The 22,077-nt window shown below is 41.7% G+C and overlaps 1 protein-coding gene and 1 long non-coding RNA gene across 2 annotated transcripts in view; one reads left to right on the top strand and one right to left on the bottom strand.

Annotated features, from left to right (window-relative positions):
- Window positions 1-2,295: 2,295 nt before the first annotated feature.
- On the bottom strand, window positions 2,296-6,434 carry LOC311069577. Its single transcript, XR_014603534.1, has 2 exons — window positions 6,143-6,434; window positions 2,296-2,428 (listed from the first exon to the last, which is right to left on the bottom strand). It is a non-coding gene; the product is annotated as an uncharacterized lncRNA (long non-coding RNA).
- The window catches only part of slc35f3b (solute carrier family 35 member F3b), a 78,293-nt gene continuing 60,921 nt past the window's right edge, over window positions 4,706-22,077 (top strand). The window contains exons 1-2 of the mRNA XM_084092816.1: window positions 4,706-4,892; window positions 6,471-6,685. Of these exons, the coding sequence (XP_083948942.1) occupies window positions 4,801-4,892; window positions 6,471-6,685 (307 nt within the window). The 5' untranslated portion in view covers window positions 4,706-4,800. The remainder of the gene's footprint in view (window positions 4,893-6,470; window positions 6,686-22,077) is intronic.

Genomic DNA, 22,077 nt, shown 5'->3' with positions numbered 1-22,077 from the left:
CTCTTCCTGAGTCCTGACAGCATATCATCTGCTGTGCTCAGGCTTGTGTCACTTGTGAATCTCACAGGAGGGGGGATCAGTGTTGCGGTGATACTTCTGGGCTCTGATACCCACCATCCTGCTCTTGTCTTACACTTCAACTCAGAGAGTAGAGACGCCTGTAACTATATATCCATGCATAAAATGTTATAAAATATTATATCAAATATTTACACAAGCTCAGTGTTTATGCTGTTGAATTATGTGATGGGGGAAGCACACTGCTTACAACATGCAAGACACTGTTCATCTGAAATATTTTGTGATGGAAATTTTAGTGCTTAGTTTGAGTTAGTCATTTAAATAAGATAGTTACTGTAGCATTCTTCTTTCCTGTGGCGCTGTTTCTATCACTCCTTCCTCTGTTGCTGTTTTGCTGGCCATGAATCGACCTGCCAAGTCTTCATCGGCTTCCCTCTTTAACTACTCTCGTCTCTCACCACCATTTAATTCTGCTATTTCCATCTGTCACTGCTGCATGGGCAGCTATCTATTTGCTGCCTGACTATGCTGAGTTTCAGAGTTCGGAGTTTCATTTTATTGTCATTCCTCTGAGTATTTACATACACACCTCATCAGCGTATTGTAGTGCATTAAGAGATACATAAAAAAAATATTAATTCAGAATAAGTTCAATCTGATTTTTTTTAAAACAACAACATTCCACTCGTACAGTTTAGCAGCCATGCTTAAACTAACATATAACAAAATATGTACACACTCAAAAATTTACAGCAGCATAAGAATGTCTGTTTAATGTCCATAATAAAGTGCTTTAATAAGAAAACACCTTGACAGATGACTAGTTGTCAACATGTTATAACAATGGTAAGAAGGTACAGTGGGATTGAATGTTAATGTGTACATATGTATGTGGGATGGGGGGCCCTATCTGTATCTGCTGTCTGTCGATATCTACTTTGTATATTTCTTTTGCATATATATTCTATATTCTGAATCTACTTGCTTATGTCTGTCTATATGGCACACACACATGTTGGGTTTCCATGTTTTATGGGGACTTTCCATCGACATAATGATTTTTATACTGTACAAATTGTATATGCTATCCCCTAACTCTAACCCTACCCCTAAACATAACCCTTACAGAAAACTTTCTGCATTTTTACATTATACTCCAAAAGTCTGAGACCACACTGAAAATTTTAATTTTTAATTTTTTTGCTTTGTGTCATTGGATCCTTGGAATAATCAGAGAGCAGAACATAGCACAAAAGTGCACATTTCTGCACTATTTCTTTTGGCATTGATCTTGTGAACTCCTCTGTATCTGCTCGTTGGAGCATCTCAAATCATAAAGCTAAAAAATGGACAGACCTTAAAACATTCTGAACAATCAGATTTTTGGTTACACTTTATTTTAAGGTGTCATTGTTAAGTAATTATATATTTAAGTAGGCTACTGAGTAATCATAATTTCCAACATGTATACTATAGGGTTAGGGTAGGATTAGGATTTGGTTGAGAGTTAGTTGCATGTAATTATGTATGATTTACTGATATTACTATGGTAAGTACATGTAACATGTAACAAGGACACTGTAAAATAAAGTGTTACCGATTTTTTAATTTCAACTTTTCAAACACATTTTTATGCCAATTATATAATACATAATAGTTACATTTCAAAAGTCTTGCATAACCTCAGACTTTTGGACCCCATAGGCTATAGATATAAGTACTGCATATGTCTATATTGCCGATTTAGAGAAACACTGTTGTACTTTCAGTTCATTGTACTGCTTTTTGTATAGAGTCCTCTGATTCTGCCTGTCCTGGTTTCCTTTAATCTGTCCGTCCATGGAGAAGACCCTATTGAGATGGTCACGATAAATTATAGCTGCTCTGGATTCTCTTTCTTTGGCACCGCAGGTCACCTCGATTTACAGTGCAGAAACATTGCATGTCCTTCATTCAGACGTTATCAAATTCAACAGTTTCAAATAAAACACATGAGCTCTGCATATAGTCATAAATGATTTCAGACCTGACTTTGAAAGACAAAAGTCAGAAAATGAACTCTGAACGACTGCACCGAGACCTAATACTCTTCGAGCTGTAAACGCATATTGAGAAGAAAGATTATGGCAGATTCTGTTTTTGAAGTGTCTGTGAACCTGTTACTGCATTCAGGTCATGTGTTCTATAATAAATGATTGGCATTTATCTGTGATATCTGCAGTGCATGCTATCATAAAAATTAAAGAAATAAATAACAGATGTTTGCCACCAGCATTGTAGCATAACTCCCTTTATTTGTAGTCAGAGTTGTTTAGTTGTATATGTATGATGCCTATTTCCATGGTCTCAAAGCTGAACACGGATGCAGGGTTTTGGACTCAAGGGCCAGTTGAGGAAAGCTGGTGACCTAAATACAACACAGAAATGTAAGAATCAATCAAGAAATGTAGGACGAAAATCGAGCATTTATTTATTTCTTAAAACATGGGGTTATAAAGGGTCTGCTGTGAAAACGTAGCATGTCTCGATAAAATATGAATGATATAAGTTAGGGCTGGGCATTCGTGTCACAAGCTTGTGATTCAGTTCGATTCAATTCCGATTCAATTCGAAATGGATTATTTTTTATTATCAGGTACAGTACATGGCAAATTTTCTTAAGGAAAAAAAATGTCTCAACTAATTTTTGGTAAGATGTTCTGTATTCTTTTAACATACCTTCAGATGCTCATTCATGTTTATTTCAAGCTGGTATTTAAGTGGAGGAGATGTTCAGTTCAGTTCAGTTCCGCTTCTCTACTGAGACACTACAGCGAACTGTCACGCCACATTAAACAGTGGCAAAACGGTATTTTATTTTTGGAGTTTCATAATAAAATGGACATAATTTGAAATCTGAGACTTTTTTTCATATCAAAAGTAACAAAGCACAAAGCTTATTGCGATTTATTGGATGGGAGGCGAGCTACAATGTCCCGCTCATTCATCAACTGAAAACAGGATAGACTAATCGATTCTTGGGATTTAAGAATTGATATTTGTTAGTAAAAATTTAAATCGATTAAAATCGAGAAATCGATATTTTTTACCCGGCCCTAATATAATCCCAGCTTATCTCAACACAAACCAAAACATTTCTATTTCCCTTTCGAATGGGAACTCACAGTAAGTATCTTGTTCCCCTACTCAGGGAACCATGGTTACATGCGTAACCTGAGACGTTCCCTTTTGAATGGTTGTAAAGCATCACGTGAAACGTGAAGGTTCCAAAGCTTGGGCCCAGGGATGAAATATTGTCCCCTGCCCCTGAGACATAAGGTCCCTCCTGATCGGAATCGAGCAGCCAAGGAGCGATAATATTACCGAAAACCAAATTTGTCATCCTAGCAACATTCTAACCTGAGATGTTCTTCTTGGTTAACTAGACAATAGACAATAATATGCAGTCAACAAGCATTTTAGACCAAAGTAGAAATAACTACAATAGCTGTACTAAAACAGGATGCACTCTTCAGTTTTGATTCTAACTGGTCTAGTCACCATGAAAACTGTTTGTGACATACAGTAGATTGGATGCCATACAGCCCTGTGGGTGGGTTTCTGTGGGAGAAAGCAAGAAAATCTCATCCTACCTTCTCAAAAACGTCATCATTCTGACCAGCTACAAGATGAAGTGCAACATTAGACTCATTTGATAGTGTTTACTACTCTGTTTGGGGTCTGAAAAACTCTCTGCAGATCTTTTCCTTTTTAGAGATGCAAACTAGATCTTTTCTACTTTATTTTATCTGTTATTACAATTTGATTTGATACTGTGTTTTTCTGGCTGAAAAACAGACATGAGCAGGATAAATTGCAAGTTCTTAAGATGTCATCTATTTTTAGCCACAGAAGAGTTATTGTACGTTATAATAAGGACATATTTGGTTGTGTTCCACTGCTCAGTGGAAAAACAATAAGAAGAGTTAGGAAACCTTCACAGGGCAATGTAATATGATGAATTGGTATTTCTGCTGCTGATATTTTGTTTGGAGAGTTTCTATAAAAACGTTGTTCCTGGGGTCAAAAAAAAAAACAACAACTGCATTTTACAGTGCAATGCAAAAAGTAATTTGGGTAGCTAAACATCAGTTATCTAAAAAAAGAAAAACACATAGCCAGCTAACAAATTTTGGTTCCCAGAATCCCTTATAAATATTAACCCTCGTTTTACTACAAATAAAACCAAAAAGCCATGGTTATTGTAGTTAAACCATGATAACCACAAATTAACCATAGTTTTGCTTTACTAACCATAGTTTAACCATGATATTTGTAGTAAAAATATGGTTATACAAATAGTAATCAGTAATCAAAAAAATGTGGGTAATACACTTTTGCTATAATAAAACAATGGTTAATTTTCTTACAGGATGTTACATTATTTTATGGTTGTAAAAAAAATAAAACCTAAAAAGAATGTTCCTAGAACGTTGGGGGTATATGGAGTATGGTATTATTGGTATATGCCTGTAAATCTATTATAAAGTGATATATTGGAAATACGATTGATTATTCCAACTGGTGGACATCCCTCTAAAGCTCAACCCAGTAGCCTAAAACATGCAGCACGAAACGGCATTCACCGTCAGATGGCGCTGTGGTTCTGAAAACCGTTGAAGGTGTGACAGTTGATATCTGAAAATCTGTACATGCCACGGCTGGAGTGTGTAAGAGTGGTGGGCGGACTATTCCAGTCCGTGTGTCTCTGTGCGTGTGAGCAGTGGTCTACTGTCATTCATGGGGATCATGTATGGAGATGGTGACAGGCTCGGACCTCCCCGGAGGGACTGCATGTGTTACCTGGGACCCCCGACCACCCTGATACCCATGTAAGAATTTTACAAAGCACCTATGCATGAATAGAATATGTGTTGTGTTGAGACGCAGCTTTACTCAGCATCAGTAGCTGGTTTTCTATTCAGGGAGTGAGAAAAAATAAAGCCCAGTTAGAGTCCGCCTCAGTGATGACAATGATAAAAAAAACTAACTACTGAGTTCATTACGCACAAGTCTATAAATGGCGATACGCGTCTCATGCGCATCTGGGTATTCTTAATTATATCTATTTATAAGTATAGGGCAGACGTTACAGTTCATAGTTATTAATATGTCTTAAAAGTTCATGCCGTTTTATTTAGTCTATCTAGACATCAAATATAGCTGCTATTCACTGGAGACTGTAAATGTAACACCAAACGCGTTTGGGGAAAAAAAGAAAATATTTTTTTTTTTCAAAGGACTCAGTATTTAAATTTAAGATAGATTGTTAACTCGGGGTATCAGAAAGACGTGCCAGCAGTGTCGTTAATTGATCCATATGTGAAAGGAGCGTCAGTGTATTTGGTGCGTAAAGCGGAATCGCGCACGCCTCCCGGTGGCCATGGACCGCAGCATAAGACATTAACTGTCATAAGCTGTCAAGATCTGATATTTAGGCTATTTATTTTGTAAAACATTGTAATGCAAATTCAGTTAGTTCTTTTCTGTTTTACGAATGTAACTGCCAGCCTCATCTGAACATAGTGATCAGCTGCATGATTCAGTGTAGCCCATGTTGTATGCATGTAGGCATATATGTATATTCATGTATTTATTCCTACTCAACATTTTATCTTAATTGTTTTAATTGTTCAACTACACGCAACATGTCGTTTTTATGATATACTATTACAAAAATGTAAAATTTGTAATAAAGTGATTTTTTTTATATAATACTGATTGACTGAGTAAACCGTTGCTATAGTGCGATAAGGAACCGCAATTTCCACGCGTTGCCTATACAGTAAATGACGTGCAAAAGTTGCGCGCTCTGATTTTAGTTTTGTTGATAGATTTACGTTATCATTGTTATTTTCAGTAGTATTATTTTTTAATATACTACACTAAAAATGTATTTATTTATTTATTTCCCTCCAAACTTACCTTTAACCCCTTGTTGACTAATTCGCACTCGATCTTTGAGTTTTGAGCGTAACTGAAAAAGTGCTCTTCGACGCAAATTGAATTAGTGAGACATAATAAATTCATAGCCTATTTGTATATCTATACTTTCCTCCAAATTAATAGTGGCCTACTGTACCAGTAGAGGTTACTCTGTACGGAGCAGCAGTCATGTCTGGTTATCATCTCTCATCCGCTCTGCCTCCTCCGCTCGTAACGCCAGTGAAGGGTGAAGATTCACGCATCCACCCTTTTTATAGACCGAACAGGCTCCGCGCTCGGAAGCCGTTTTACGCGAAGTGTTTGTGTTTGAGAAACACTCTATCATCTGTTTAAAGAGGTGGACTATTCGAATCCCAATGTAATGAGAAGGGTTGTCTGTGTGCCACGCTCTCACTGGCACACCTCACCCTCGGTGTCAAGCGCTCGAAGCCAACGCGATTCCAACTTTGTGTTCTTGTCTCCAGCGGAATGCGTAGATCGCCCGAGGTGAGTCCCAGAAGGCTGTCCGACATCAGCCCACAACTTCGCCAGCTCAAGTACCTGGTGGTGGATGAATCGATTAAAGAGGACCTGAAGTCATCTCGATCAGTTGAGGACATCAACAGCGCGTCCATTGAGGAGAGGATCTTGAGAATCACGGGCTATTATGGCTACCAGCCCTGGAGTGCCGTTTATAAGAGTAAGCAACTTATTTTTAAAAAATGGATTTATTGTTGTGATGAACAGTTGTGAACCATCAATGTGTTGAGGTGCTCTCAGAGGAGCATTTTATTATTTTGAGGGTTCTCCCACCCCCACCTCCCACCTCCCACCCCCCACCCGACCCGACCCGACCCGACCCCAGCAGCTCATGCAGCAATAATATAGAGCTACAAAATGAATGTCAATTATAGAATAGATCAAATTATTTGTTCTTGGCAGTATTTGACAATGTTTGAGTTCAAACTGAGGTCTCTGACTTTTGTTTTGTAGACTTTTGAGTCTCAGTTTGATAATTGTTGAAATTTCTTCTGAAATGAGAGGCACATGTGAGATTTCTGGGGTCTTTTTCTCAAGAGAAACATCTAAGAAGCTGGAGACTTAAGCAGCATATTGATTTGCTCTGCATTTGATCTCATTGCCATCTTGGAGATATGATTTTGAGATGGAGATTTCCTTTTCTTTTGGGCAGACAGCGCAAGATGCAATCAGGCTGTGAATGTTGACGCTTTGATTATGTGTTTCATAATAATTTATTTATGATTGATTGATCGGCTGGAGGTGCAGTGAATGATTGCAAATATTGCATGGGGCATTTGAGTTGTTTGATGATGCATAAATCCCTTTAATTAACCATAACTTTTAAAGGCATGGGCACTATCCTGGCAAAGGCGAGGTTTGTGTGTTTTGCTTTACAGATATATAGAGAAGAGCTTCTTGTCCCGATCCTTTTTATTCCTTTTAGTGTGAATGTTCCCTCTAGATAAAGGAACTGTATACTTGTTTTGGGACCCACTGTGCTTTTAGAAACAGGCACAGTAATGCCTGGAGAGGCTGTATTCTGACTCTTATAAAACATCATCCGAATGACCTTTCATTGGGACACACTAAGAAATGGTTTTGTTTGAAAACATATGATACATTGACAACTATATTTAACTTTTTTTCAGTAGGCCCATTTGTCAACACAGTGGCCCCCAAAAAAGTATTTGGACTCTTAAGCCAGACTGTTGTATTTTATAAAAAAAAAATATATATCATATAGAAATGGGGGGGGGGGGGGGGAGTTTACAGTAAGTCACTTTGTATAAAATTGCATAATGCATAATCAGTGTTTATCAAATAGCACCGTACTGCTGTTATTGTTGAATGTCAAATTTAGATGCCTAATTCAGAGTACTCATTCCTTGTGTGATCCTCATTTGTTGTATTTACTGCAAAGGCAGCCATGAAATGGCTCCCTTGATTTAAGTAGAAATGAACTCTGAAAAGATAAGGCTTTAGTACATTAGAGCTTACTGCCATTTAGCTTAATAAAGAGGAGATGAGGGTCCCAAATGGAAACTTAGGAAAAGTCCAAAGCTTTACACTCAAGTGGAGAGTGGAGTAGTATATAGTATATACACTCTTAACATACAGTTTGGGGTTGGTAATGTTTTTGAAAGTTTTTTGTGCTCAACAAGGCTGCATTTATTTGATAAAAAAAAAAAATACAGTAGCAATTGTAAAGTAAAATATTATGATATTTTAGAATAACTATAGGAATGCACCAATGTATCATTAAAGGCAATTATTTTCACTATTGGCCATCGGCCGATTGTTTAAAAACAGCCAATAATAAGAGCCGGTTATATCAGACTGCAACTCTGTGTGACTGCAACTCAATTCTGTGTGTGAATTAAATTTATCTTTAACACTACGACAAAAGCTTTCTTTGTCAGATAAATGCGGTTCTTTTGAACTTTCTATTCATCAAATAAAAAATTATGGAAAAAAAAAATGTACACAACTGTTTTCAACATTGATAATAATAATAAATGTTTCTTGAGCATCAAATCATCATATTAGAATGATTTTTGAAGGATCATGTGACACTTAAGACTGGAGTAATGATGCTGAAAATTCAGCTTTACCAACACAAAAATAAATGGCATTTTAAAATATATTTGAGTTATTTTAAGCTATTTTAAATTGTAAAAATATTTCACAATATTACTGTTTCCGCTGTATTTTGGATCAAATAAATGAAGCCTTGGTGACCAGAAGAGAAACAAAAAACATTAAAACTTTTAAAACATTAAAAAATCTTACCGTTCTAATAATTTTGGCCACCACTGTAGTTACTGAACTTACTAAGCAGAAGCACAGTTGATTTGATGATGCTTTGAGGTTTCCATCCCTGTCAGCCTTACAAGACTGTAATAAATGCTTCTCAAACATACAAAACAGAGAAGTATGCCTGTTCCCTCTCAGCACTGTAGAGTTATACTGTATCTGCAGTCCTAAATCAGTTTCTGTAAACACTTTCTGGTTAGCTTGTTTTAATATTGCCTGCAGTGTTATGGTCTCATCTGAGTGAGCTGCTTTCTTTGCGTTGATTATTTTTAGGACTGAAGAATCAAACCATGTCAGAGTCCTTTATTTTTAACGTGGGTTTTAACTTTAAAATTTTTGGGGGACATAAATGGGGGACATATTATTATTGCTTATGCTGCACCCTAGCAACGGCATAGCAATATGTTGAGGAATATCTTAGTGGCAGCTTTACTTTTGCAGTCTTTTCTTCATATTTTCTCCACAAAATGTTAAAATCAAGTTCTTTTAATCAATTTATAGAACAACCGATTAGTTGGTGCTTGATAAAGTATTGAACTTTCAGTAACCAACTACCTAGCAACACCCTAGCATCCTCCCAGAATACCCTAGAAGTGCTCTAGAAGATGTTAGCAGTGGATTTGCAGATACTTGCAAAGCGGTTAGGGAGCACATTGTGAGCCTTTATATGCTATAACTACATTTCCATCCACTTTCCATCCACCTTCCATCCGCATTTTGTGAAACTCCTGGATGGAAACGTTTAAGTTAAATTTGCAACTTTGGACGGAAACATCTATGTTGTTTGTTCAAACTTTCTCCAGTTTTGCTTAAGTATATGTTTTGTGATTTTTATCTTATGCTCCATGTTACACATTGTGATTTGGGCTTTAATATTGGACTCTGGAGGTGACAGTATCTATTACAGTTTTTTGTCTTAGGTGATATCCTTGACTGACATCTGTCACATTTGCTAGTCTCACCCTTCAATCAAACATGATTTTATGGACAGAGAATACAATTGGACATCAAATTGGCTTTGAGGGGAAGGTTTGTCAGAGGACAGCAGAGGCAGGCAAAGACAGATATTTGTTCCTTAATGGTCTTTATGTAGACTAGAGGGGCACATTTGGAAGCATCTGACAACAAATTAAATATACATTCTCAATTCCTATAATTCAGTTCCTGTCAGGGATTGGTGAAAATAACAACACACCAAGAAACTTCTTTTCAAGGCAAATTTCAAGGCAACACAAGGCAGCTGACAAAGATCCAAAGAGGCCAAGCGGTCTGTGCCTGAACCGCCAGGGCATCAGTGAGCAGAAATAGAGAGTGTGTTTTAAAGCTGGTTCAAAAACAAGTGAAACCCCTGAGAATTACTTTTGTACTTTACCTGAAGGGTTGTTTAACTCCAGCAGAGTCCATTCTGCACTCTGTAATATCCTCTTTCACTGTAGTAAGCCCTTGGGTCTGGGTCACACAACTTAGAAGAAGTGGTTGACTTTGGTTGGCTTTTGTAGCACTTTCTACAAATACAGCACAAAATAGGGCCTGAAATTATCAACAACAACAACAAAAATATTGTGGTTGATGAAAGATGTGCTTAACCTTCAGAAAATGTTGAGGTTAAATTAAATATTATGCATTTTATAATATAAGCCTGGACGGTAACACACGGTATTTTACAGTGTCGTTGTTACACATGTTCTATTACAGTTCTATTACTATAAATTATACATAATTGCATGCAATTAACCCCAAACCAAACCCTCATCCTAACCCTAACCCTATAGTAAGTGCATGTAGTTAATTAATATTACTCAGTACATAAATATATAATAACAGTGTAACAAAGACACCCTCAAATAAAGTGTAACCACCTGGTCACATATATTAGGTGTCTTTAACTACTATGTACTTACATCAGAAAATAAGTTCAATGTACTTGTATTCTGTTAATATTGTATTGCAAAACACTTCTACTGCTATTGAGGTGGGATACCGGTAAGGTTAGGGACAGGTTTCAGTGGTATGGGTAGGTTTAGGGGTGGGGTAAGGGAAGGCTCCCTTCCCTTATCTATATGTAATTATAGATGAAATTACAGTTTTGCAAATTTACAGTTTAAAAACCTGTTTTATGTGATTGTAATTTTCTAACAAGAAACATTAAATAAAAAGCAACATTTAATTTATAAAAAAAAAAAAAAAAAAAAAGCTAATGTTCGTAATGTTCTGTAATGTTTTGGGTCCAAAGAAGATGAAGAGGATGAAAAGGATCAAAATAATAGTTGAGTTTATTAAATAAAAGTAAATCAGGTAATACATAGAAGAGTATAAACGAAAACAATGTGCACTCAAACACATTCAACATCAGACTAAGAAAGAACTGAAACAGAGGGCATATATACACAGGATAACAAAACTAAATACAAACAGGTGGGATCTAATTAATGAATAACCAAGGACAAAAACAGTTGACAGAGAGAGGAGCCATGGTGGTGACTTGGTTGACGACACCTGGGGGATGTAGCCGATGGAAGTGGAGCCCTGAGCGCAGACGGAGAGCAAATGGGACAGAGAGACACTGATGGTTCTGGAGACCAAGCCGGAGCCACAGCGACAACCGTCCGAGGTGGAGGCAGAGTGCCTGAGGCAAAGCTGGTGTGACTGAGGACCAATGCAGAGCCCGGTTGAGCCGAAGGGGTGGAGAGACGGAGCACAGTGGATGGCTCATAAGTCTGTGGTGCAGGCATGGTGGCGTCTGACCAAGGCGCAGTCTGAGGGATGAGGAAACCCGGTTGAGCCGTAAAGACGATGGTATGTGATGGAGCCGAGGGAGGGAGAAGCCAAGGTGGAGCCGACTGGTCAACGGACCTGGGTTGAGGGACAGGATCAGCGCCTGGAAGCGGAGCCGAGGGATCAACTTGCTTGGGCGATGCTGGAGACCGGGAGACCTCAGGTTTATCCACACAACAGAATGGTTTCTGAGGAGAAGTCTAGGGGCTGAAGGGAACCAGCGGAAGCGAGGCTGATGGACTAGCTGAATCAGGATGAGGAGGTGGGATGGGGAGACTGGGTGGGGCCAGTGATGACAAAACAGACTCTGTACAGGGTGACGAAACAGGATTTATGCTGGGTGGGACCAGCGGCAATGGAGATGTAACAAATTTATTCTTTAGGCTAAACCCCTTGAGATGCATCATCTCATCTTCAAGATACATAAGACTTTGAGTAGGACTGGGTCAGCGGCAACAATTAAGGCACAGAAGATACAGGGCTAGGCAGGTTGGGAAGCACTACCTCTGTTTCCCAGTCGATCAACCACTCCTCAGTGTCCAGCTCCACTAATACTCCCACTGGCACGGATGTTGCCGGCTCACACAACAAGTCTGACTCATTTTGGGGGTCAGGCTCCCAGGCGATGGCTGGCTCATTCTTCGTCTTTGGCTCGTGCATCATGGCAGGCAAAAGCTCTCTGTCTGCGGTGGGCTCTGGCTTATTCTCCATGTGCGGCGTGGGTGGTGGTTGACTGAGCACTGGGTTCAGCGAAATATGGTCCACTGGAGGATCTTGGGCAGGCATGGTTGGGATGAGTATAGCTGGTTCAGAGCAGGCTTCCTCCTCAACAATACGTGAAGAACCAGCCACACACAGCACATACTCAATGTATTCAAATAATGAGTAGTTGTCGCTCCCCACCAGCATATTTTGGAGCAGTTCATTGTTTAGCCCGCTCCAAAAAGTGCATCTTTAAAGTTTACTTGTCCCAATGAACCTGATGGCACATGAATTTGTCCACAGAATCCTCCAGAGGCTGTCCTCCTTGGCTTAAGGATCGAAGCCTCTGCGTAATCCATATTATTGTAGGTCTGGTGTTCTGTAACATTCAGGGTCCAAAGATGAAGATGACGAAAAGGATGAAAATAATAGTTGAGTTCATTAACTAAAAGTAAATCAGGTAATCCATAGAAGAGTATAAACAAAACAGTGTGGATTTCAACACATTCAACACCAGACAAAGAATGAAATGAAACAGAGGGCATATATACACAGGATAATTAACTAAATACAAACAGGTGGGATCTAATTAATGAGTAACCAAGGAGTCAAACTAGTGGCGGGAAACTAGAATAAAGGAAAACTGACAAGGCAGACACAACAGGAACTGAACACAATTCAAATTAAACCAAACCTGTGCGTAACTTTGTCAGTTTGGACCTGAATGTTTGCAGTTATTGGTAAACCCATATATTGCAGTTATTAAAGCTATTAATGAGTAATCACTTCAACCAGCTAATTAAGTATTCTCGTAAGTGTATAATCTGCCATTTAGAATACATACGAGTCGCTCGAATGGCGGAAGCCATGTTGCGCATCCATCTTGAAAATACATGTGCCAAAGAGGGACATACCTGGAAATTCAAGCTTCGCCTTTCGCGTTTTTACACTCAGAGTGGCACCGTGACGAATGCGAGGGGGAGATTACTCGCAACTACCGGTAGATTTGAAATAATACGGCAACCATAGGACTTAAAACGCCCTCAGAATGGGAGGGGCTAGAAAGTAATTCAGTTGGTAGTCATATACAATTTCACCACTAGATGGGAGTAAATCCTGCACAGTGTAGCTTTAAGAACCACAGTTTCTTTCCCAATTACAGCAACTTCCATTTTTATTATAGATATTTTGCGACAAATTCTCAGGAAGTTACGATTTTGGAAAACTCTGCTTTATTCACAAATGTTTTATGCGACATTCCAATTTTGTGCACAAGTTAAATTTGAAACTTTGGATGGAAACATAGCTAGTGATAGTAAAGATAAAATATGGGTATTTGATGTGTTTAAATTAAAACTAGCTAGCTTATTTATTAGTAGTAATCTAACATATCTTACATATCTAATCATTCTCACAGGGGAAAAAAGACATTAACATTTGTGCCTGTAATGCTTTAAAAGTGGTAAAATGTGAGCCATGTTGATGTATTCGTGCATGGAAAGTGACTCACATATAATTCACAGTATAAATTTAAAAAATCAATAAATTAAGAGAAACAAATTGCATAAAAGCCTAGCAGAAACCAAATCGACCTGTCATGCACAAGCCTGCAATAAATTGTAAATTGCATCTACAGTTAAAAGGAAAGTCTAGAGGTCTTCTTACAAATATAATATGCAAATCACAGAGATAAACGTGTTGCTCTGCTTCACTGTTTGTAAAAGTATTGCTGGGTAGGACAGTTTCAAAGTGATTAAGATTTTCTACCTGTGTTCTGCAGTGTCAGGAGTCTGTAACTCTTTCATTAACCTCAATATGGAAGAGGAGGTCTATTTTTCTCTCCAATGGTGGGTTACATAAGATGAGCTTAATGAATTATTTGTGACATGCATCTGCCACTTTGCATCATCCTATGCTGCGTACAGGAGCCTTTGAACTTCTTAATGAAATTCTACCAATTGCTGCCTAATGAAACTCTCTTTCTTTATTTTATAGGAGATATTTTGAGACTTACCTGTATATTAAATTATATCTACATTATATATGATGAATCTCCCATTTAATGTTAGTAAAACAAATGCATAATTGAAAAGTGAATTAAAATAATTATTTTATTGTTCTCACATATGAGACATACTTCAGAAAGCTTGTCATAGATCACTTAATGGAGTTCTAAATTAAAGTTTAAAGGAATAGTGCACTCAGAAATTAAAATTCTGTCATAATTTACTCACCATCATGTCATTACCAACCTGTTCTCACTATAGCATCTATTATACGTTTGGGTAGGATTAGTGGTGTGGGGTACGTGGGCATTACACGCAATAAAGTGCGTATCATATGCCTGCGACGTGTCATATGCATGTAAAAACGTACTCGGTTACCTAATGTAACCTCGGTTCTCTCTAGAAGAGGGAACGAGTATTGCGTAAGTTGCTTACGGGAAAGTCTTCTTTCTTCGAGATCTGAAGCCAAAAATTATCCTTAATTTTGTATTCATTGTCAACGCAGTGCGGCAGCCGGCAGACCAAGGCAGGCTGTATAAGCGTGCTCATTGGCTGCTCGGCGGCAACTGCTTAAGCCTATCAGTGAGCCTCGTGAAATGTTTAGGTAACCGAGTACGTTCTCTTACGAGAGGTTCTCTCGTATTGCGTAAGTTGCTTACGCTACGGGAACCCATTGTCAACGCCGTGCGCGCCGAGCATCCAGCACTTGAAACCCAGGGAGACCGGGGAAAACATTCTGCTGGAACAGGTGGCCGGTCGGAGAGACGGGCCAACACAGTACAAAGCACTTCACTCAGTGTATAAAATAGAGCGGCGCCGCCGGTCTATAAGTATATATCAGTGCAAAACAGTGGGGCCGGCAGCACGAGCCCACACAGTACATAAGCACACATTAGGGGAAGAAAAGAGCGACATCATCGGTCTTTTACGAAGAGAATAACCCCCCGCGCAGCAGAGTGGAAGACGGGCGGCCAGCAGCGCGGGCCAGCACCGGTAAACAGCGCGTAACGGGGAATGAGAAACAGAGCGGACCAGCCGGTCTGAGTATAAAACACTTCACCCTAAGTAACATGCCAGAAATATCGTCAGCATGCGAACGTAGTCTGCACATGAGCGACTGGGCAGAGCATACATGTCACTTATACTGACAGCAATTTAGCCTGTAAGGCTGGAACTTCCAGGTTATAAAATGTCGATGGGGAGGCCCAGAATGTCGATGGGGAGGCCCAGAATGTCGATGGGGAGGCCCAGCCCGCCGCCATACAAATATCGTGGATAGAAATTCCACTGGACCATGCCCACGAAGAGGCCATGCTTCTAGTAGAGTGGGCTCTGATACCCAGAGGGCACTGCAGGTGTTTGGAGGCATAAGCTGCTGCAATCACGTCCACTATCCACCTGGACAGGCTCTGTTTCGAGGCGGCGAGACCCTTGGTGCGCCCGCCGAAGGAAACAAAGAGCTGCTCGGAACGCCTGAAAGCGGCGGAGCGCGTGATGTAAACTCTCAGCGCCCTGACAGGGCATAGGAGGTTATCACTGTCCCCATTATCGGATGCTGGCAGAGCCGAAAGGGAAATAATTTGTGCCCTAAAAGGGGTTCCAATCGCTTTGGGGATGTAACCGTGTCTCGGTCTGAGAATGACTTTCGAGTCGTTCGGTCCGAACTGAAGACATGCAGGGCTAACAGATAGCGCTAACAGATAGCGCTGAAGACAGAGCTATCAGAAAAACGGTTTTGAGCGACAGGTACTTTAAATCCACAGATTCAAGCGGTTCAAAGGGAAAAGCCTTCAGGGCCTCCAGGACCAAGGACAGATCCCAAATAGGAACTGAGGGGGGCCGCGGGGGATTCATCCGTCTGGCTCCTCTGAGGAAGCGGATAATAAGCTCGTTCCTTCCTAATGTCTGGCCGCGCGTCGTCTCAGCGAACGCTGCAATAGCCGCCACATACACTTTGAGCGTGGAAGGGGACCTGCCCTTGTCCAACAGCTCTTGTAGGAAGGAGAGCACCCGTGGGACCCCACATGCACGTGGATCTAAGCTCTTAGTAGCGCACCATTTAGAAAACACCGACCACTTAGACACGTAGAGCCGTCTCGTGGAGGGGGCTCTAGACTGCGTGATCGTGTTCACGACCCCTTCTGGCAGGTCAACGGGTATCCGTTGATTACCCATGCATGCAGAGACCATCGTTCTGGATGGGGATGCCAGATCGATCCACCGGCTTGAGAGAGGAGATCCTTTCTCACGGGGATCGGCCATGGGGATGAGTGCGACAGCCTCACCAGCTCTGGGTACCAGGTTTGGTTCTCCCAACGCGGGGCTATAAGAAGCACTGGGTGGTGCGTTTCCCTGATCCTCACAATGACCTGTGGTAACAGGGAGATCGGGGGAAAAGCGTACAGCGGGAGGCTGGGCCATGTCTGGGACAGCGCATCCTCGCTTTTCGAGAAAAATTTCGGGCAGTGAGCGTTGTCTCTTGACGCAAAGAGATCGACCTCCGCTCTGCCGAATAGGCGCCAGAGAAACTGGACTGATCGGGGGAAAAGCGTACAGCGGGAGGCTGGGCCATGTCTGGGACAGCGCATCCTCGCTTTTCGAGAAAAATTTCGGCAGTGAGCGTTGTTTCTTGACGCAAAGAGATCGACCTCCGCTCTGCCGAATAGGCGCCAGAGAAACTGGACTGTCTGGGGGTGCAGGGACCATTCTCCCGGGGGAATGATGTCTCTGGACAGTCTGTCTGGACCGACATTCAGGTGGCCCGGCACGTGCGCGGCTCTCAGCGAGCGCAACGAGCGGTGAGCCCACACGAGAAGGCGTTCTGTCAGCTTGCACAGGTTTCTGGATCTGACGCCGCCCTGTCGGTTCACATAGGATACCACTGGCATGTTGTCCGAGCGGACTAGCACATGGTGATCCTGTATAAATGGGAGGAAGCGCTTGAGCGCGTTCTCGACCGCTATCATCTCCAAACAGTTTATGTGGAGGCATTTCTCCTGGTCTGACCACAGGCCAAAGACCGGTTTGCCCTCGAAAAGAGCGCCCCAACCTGAGGTGGAAGCGTCCGTCGAGATAACTTTGCGGTGCGAGATGGCTCCCATTGTCACTCCCCGCTGGTACCAGTCGGCCGCTAACCAGGGCTTCAGTGCTGAAACGCAGCTCTGAGTCACTCTGATTCGAATGCCGCCGGAAGCCCAGGCTCTGTGAGGCAATCGGGCATTCAGCCAGCGTTGTAGCGGGCGCATACGTAACAGACCCAGCTGAAGCACTGCTGCAGCTGAAGCCATACAACCCAGCATCCTCTGAAATGTCTTGAGAGGTGCGGTGCTGCCCGGCTGGAAAGACGCAGCCAGGCGTCGAATGCAGCGCGCGCGCTGTGTCGACAAGCGGGCCGTCATTGCCACAGTGTCCAGATCCAAACCCAGACAAGAGGTTGATTGACTGGGCACTAATGAGCTCTTGGTCCAGTTGACCGTGAGCCCCAGGCTGTCCAGGTGGCTTAGAAGCACTGTTCTGTGGGCGATGAGTTCGGCCTCTGACTGTGCTAGAATTAGCCAATCGTCCAAGTAGTTCAGAATTCGCATTCCCCGACCCCTCAGGGGAGCGAGAGCCGTGTCCATGCACTTCGTAAATGTACGGGGTGCCAGCGACAGGCCGAAAGGCAGGACGGTGTACTGATATACCTGACCGTCGAAGGCGAATCTCAAGAATGGCCTGTGACGGGGTATTATCTGGATCTGAAAGTACGCGTCTTTTAGATCGAGAGATATAAACCAGTCCCTCGGGCGAATTTGCGCGAGAATTTGCCTGGTTGTGAGCATTTTGAACGGTCCTCTCATAAGAGTTTTGTTCAAACGTCTCAGATCCAAAATTGGTCTGAGAGCTCTGTCCTTCTTGGGAACGAGGAAATAACGGCTGTAAAAGCCCGACTCGCTCATAGAAGGGGAAAACCGGTTCTATAGCCCCTTTGCACAGAAGTGTAGCTATTTCTGCTCGAAGTAGATGTGCTACTTCCCCATTCACTCTGGTCTCGGTACGCGCTTGAAAGCGCGGAGGGCGGCGAGCGAACTGCAGAGTATAGCCCTGTTTTACTGTGCTTAGCACCCATTCTGATGCGCCTGGAATAGCTTCCAGGCGCATCAGAATAGCTGCCGCGAGAGCCGGGATCGAACCCGGATCCCTGGCGCAAAAGCCTAAGATTCTGCCACTGAGCCACACGGGAGAATACATTAGCTTTCGGTTAGAGCGAGCATATAAGAGCGTCATGTCTTGCGACGGCGTTTGCTTGCAGGCGTGCGTGTATTTATAACAGGCTCGTATACTGCAATATGAACAATTCCAGTCGCCTGAACTCAAGAGGGGACTGAGAAATGTGTGAGGAATGGAGGTAGGTCCGGCCAGGGCGGGACGAAAACACTCTGTTCTCCTTTCGCCGGTGAGTGACGCGCGAGGACGGAGTAGCTTTCTTGTAACGTAAAGAGAGCTCCAGGACCGTCCGCTTCTGCCATCCCTTGTGAGCGGCGCAGTAGCACGGCTCGAACAAAGGGAGAGGAAGCTCGCTCCGAGACCGTCCACTTCTGCCATCCCTTGTGAGCGGCGCAGTAGCGCGGCTCGAACAGAGGGAGTGTATCTATCTCATTCGCCTCATCCCCTGACGCGGCGGCGGCGCGGGCGAGAGCCGGCGGTTGAACGGCCGGGAGGGGGGGCGGAGAGGGCGAGAGAGAAGCTCGAGGGAGAAGTTCCGGCGAGCTCCTCAGTCACATCAGTGTCCGGAGGTCTCTGCGAGCGGCGCTTCTTCTTGCGCGGCCCGGCAGGGACAGGCGGAACGACAGCTTGGTCGAAAACTTCAAGTCGAGCCCGCAGGGTCGACATTGAAAGTTCTTCGCACTCGGGGCAGCCGCCCGTAGAGAGTGCGGTGGCGGCGTGCTCGCGGCCCAGGCAGAGAGCGCAGATGAGGTGGCGGTCTCCGTTGCTGAGCGGGGCGCGGCACAAGCCGCAGGAAAAAACGAGGCATTTTTAGAAAAACACCTCGTGCTCTTTTAGAATGAGAGAAAGTATGTGTCGCAGTAGGCGAACACACACAGCAGTAAAAGGATATGTCGCCGGATAGCGTAGCAGGCACGGATGGCTGAAGGCGGCGAAGGCGGCCGGCTTCTTCAGGCGCTGTCCTAGGCTTGCTGGTCGCTGGTTTCAACGGCGGCGGCTCTCAAGATCCAGCGATGCGAAGAGCTTCGCTGAAGACAAGAAAAATCAGATATTCAGCCTGTGAGCCTTCGTTATATACACTCTGGCCACACCCATCTTGACGGTTAGAAGGGTGTGGAGGGCGCGAAGCGCCCTCATTGGAGGCCACGTTTCACGAGGCTCACTGATAGGCTTAAGCAGTTGCCGCTGAGCAGCCAATGAGCACGCTTATACAGCCTGCCTTGGTCTGCTGGCTGCCGCACTGCGTTGACAATGAATACAAAATTAAGGATAATTTTTGGCTTCAGATCTCGAAGAAAGAAGACTTTCCCGTAAGCAACTTACGCAATACGAGAGAACCTCTCGTAAGAGAACTAATTTTAGCGTCTGAGACGTTTTTAAAAAAATACCATCTTTTGTATTACACAGAAGAAGACATACAGGTTTCTAACTACACAAGGGTGAGTAAATGATCACAGAATTATATATTTTTAGGTGAACTTCCTTTATGACCATATTCATATTCCAAACAAATGACAACTCTTCACAATTCTCCTGTGCCCAACAGTTCTGTTTCTTGATTGATTCCCTTTATTACAGACCACAACAAAAGCCTATCAGCTCTTTTCCACTTTTTCCACTATACACAGACTTTATTTACTTACTGTGCTGAATCCAGTTATTGTGCTGCAAATAACACAGTTTTTGATTGTTGTCATCAGTTCTCGGATTGATGGAGTGGCATTAGCCTGAATTGGAGTGCTAATGTAATCGCAGTCTTACTCTTTTGCTGTGGTTCTCTTGAGCACGGCAGCATTACTTCAGGCTACGCCAGGGGAAACCGTCCTTGCAATTAGTGTTCTGTGAGTCACTTTAGATAAAAAGCATTCAGGCAGTAATAACCAACTAACAAGCTGATGAAAGACTAAATGCAAAACTCCATTAAATGTGTGATTAGCATTAATGTAAACAAATAGACATACTAACTGAAGCTACAGTAGATCGGCCTACAAGTACACAGTTTAGTGATTATATATACCAGTGTCAATGAAATGAGAGGCCGTAATGTTTTATACGAGTTCATAACCTAAAATCAGTCTTTGTGTAGGAGGATCACCAGAGAGATGAATGACTAATAACATGAATCATTCTGAAGTACGTTTTACATGAGTTCATAACCTAAAATCTGTTTATTCTGGAAATCTTGTGATCTTGAAGTTATGTTAATTATTTCAGTACAATTTTGTTCTTGGTTTGCAACTGACCTGAATGATCAATTATAAACCCATTTATTTCAACACATCTTATTGTTGTACTCCTTGTGAATTGCATTATAAGGTTTATATATTGGTTCATATGATGTAAAATGGTGGCTAAAAATGAAACAGAAGAAAATTGCCTCAGATAAGATTAACTTGTACGGTCATGAATTATGTACCGAGGTCTTGAGGGGATAGACTGGGAAAAGATTATCGCATGACTTCATGTCTGTTAGAATCTTGGGGCATGATCTGCCTGACTTTTTTATTTTTCTATGTATGTAAGAAATAGACTTAAAAACATTGTAGCTGAAATATAATCTTAATGTAATGAAACATAAAGGCAGAAAGCAGAAAAACTGCTTTGAGAAATACAACAAGGAATAAATTGACAGTGTTGTGCTGTTATATTCAAGCATACAAGCCAGTTTTTAGATGTTCATGTAATATTTATCATTTCAGAGTTGTTGTTTTTTTTTTTTTATATATAGCTATTTTAAAGCAAAGCTTGTTAAGGTGGAAATGATGGGCTGCTCAGATGCGTGTAAAAATGCGAGAGACTGCAGATAAAAGGCCTGCTTAAAAGATATACAAGATCTAATATGACAACAGCGCTTATAAAGTGACATTAACCTAAAAAGAGTTTCTTTAGAGTTTATCTCCAGATTCTTTCAATAGCCAAATTTTAAACATTTTAAAACGTTAATTATGTCTTCAAATTCTTTATTTAGAACTCAATGCAGCTTAAATGCATTGTTCACCAAACATTGTTGTTCCAAATCTGTATGCCTTGCTTTCCACTGTCCATTCCACCACAAACCACTGTAAACTATTTTGTCCTGTTACATATGGTCCACTTATAATTGTTTCTACCATCATTTTGTTTTTCATGATTATGTTCCACTCTTTCCCTGACCCATGAAATTAAACTGTTTGACTAGTGCATAAGCTGTGACATAAAAGGCAGAAGCCAGGGGAAAAACATTAGTCTATTTCATGCTTTAAAGAGCCCTTCAAAAGCTCTGGCGCTGACAAAACATCTATTGTAATATAATGAAATATTTGCAATGTGAATACTTGAAAAAAGAAGAATTGTGCACAATCAGAGCATTGTGTGAATTTTTATTTCATGCTGACTTTTAAAAAAAGTAGCCTACTTGTACTGTTTTTACAACAACCTTGTTTTTTTCACTGTTGGTGATTGTCTCTCCCAATGTGATCCAAGGATTTGATCTGTCTTTCTCTGGCTCTCTGGACTTGTGCTTGTAGAATGGAGTGTTTGTCCATTGATTGGCCCCTTCAAAAGTTTCAGCTCTGCTCTAAACAAGGTC

The sequence above is a fragment of the Abramis brama genome, assembly GCF_963993115.1.
Source record: "Abramis brama genome assembly, chromosome: 19".
NCBI classification, from domain to species: domain Eukaryota; kingdom Metazoa; phylum Chordata; class Actinopteri; order Cypriniformes; family Leuciscidae; genus Abramis; species Abramis brama.
This window is presented reverse-complemented; position numbering and strand designations above follow the sequence as displayed.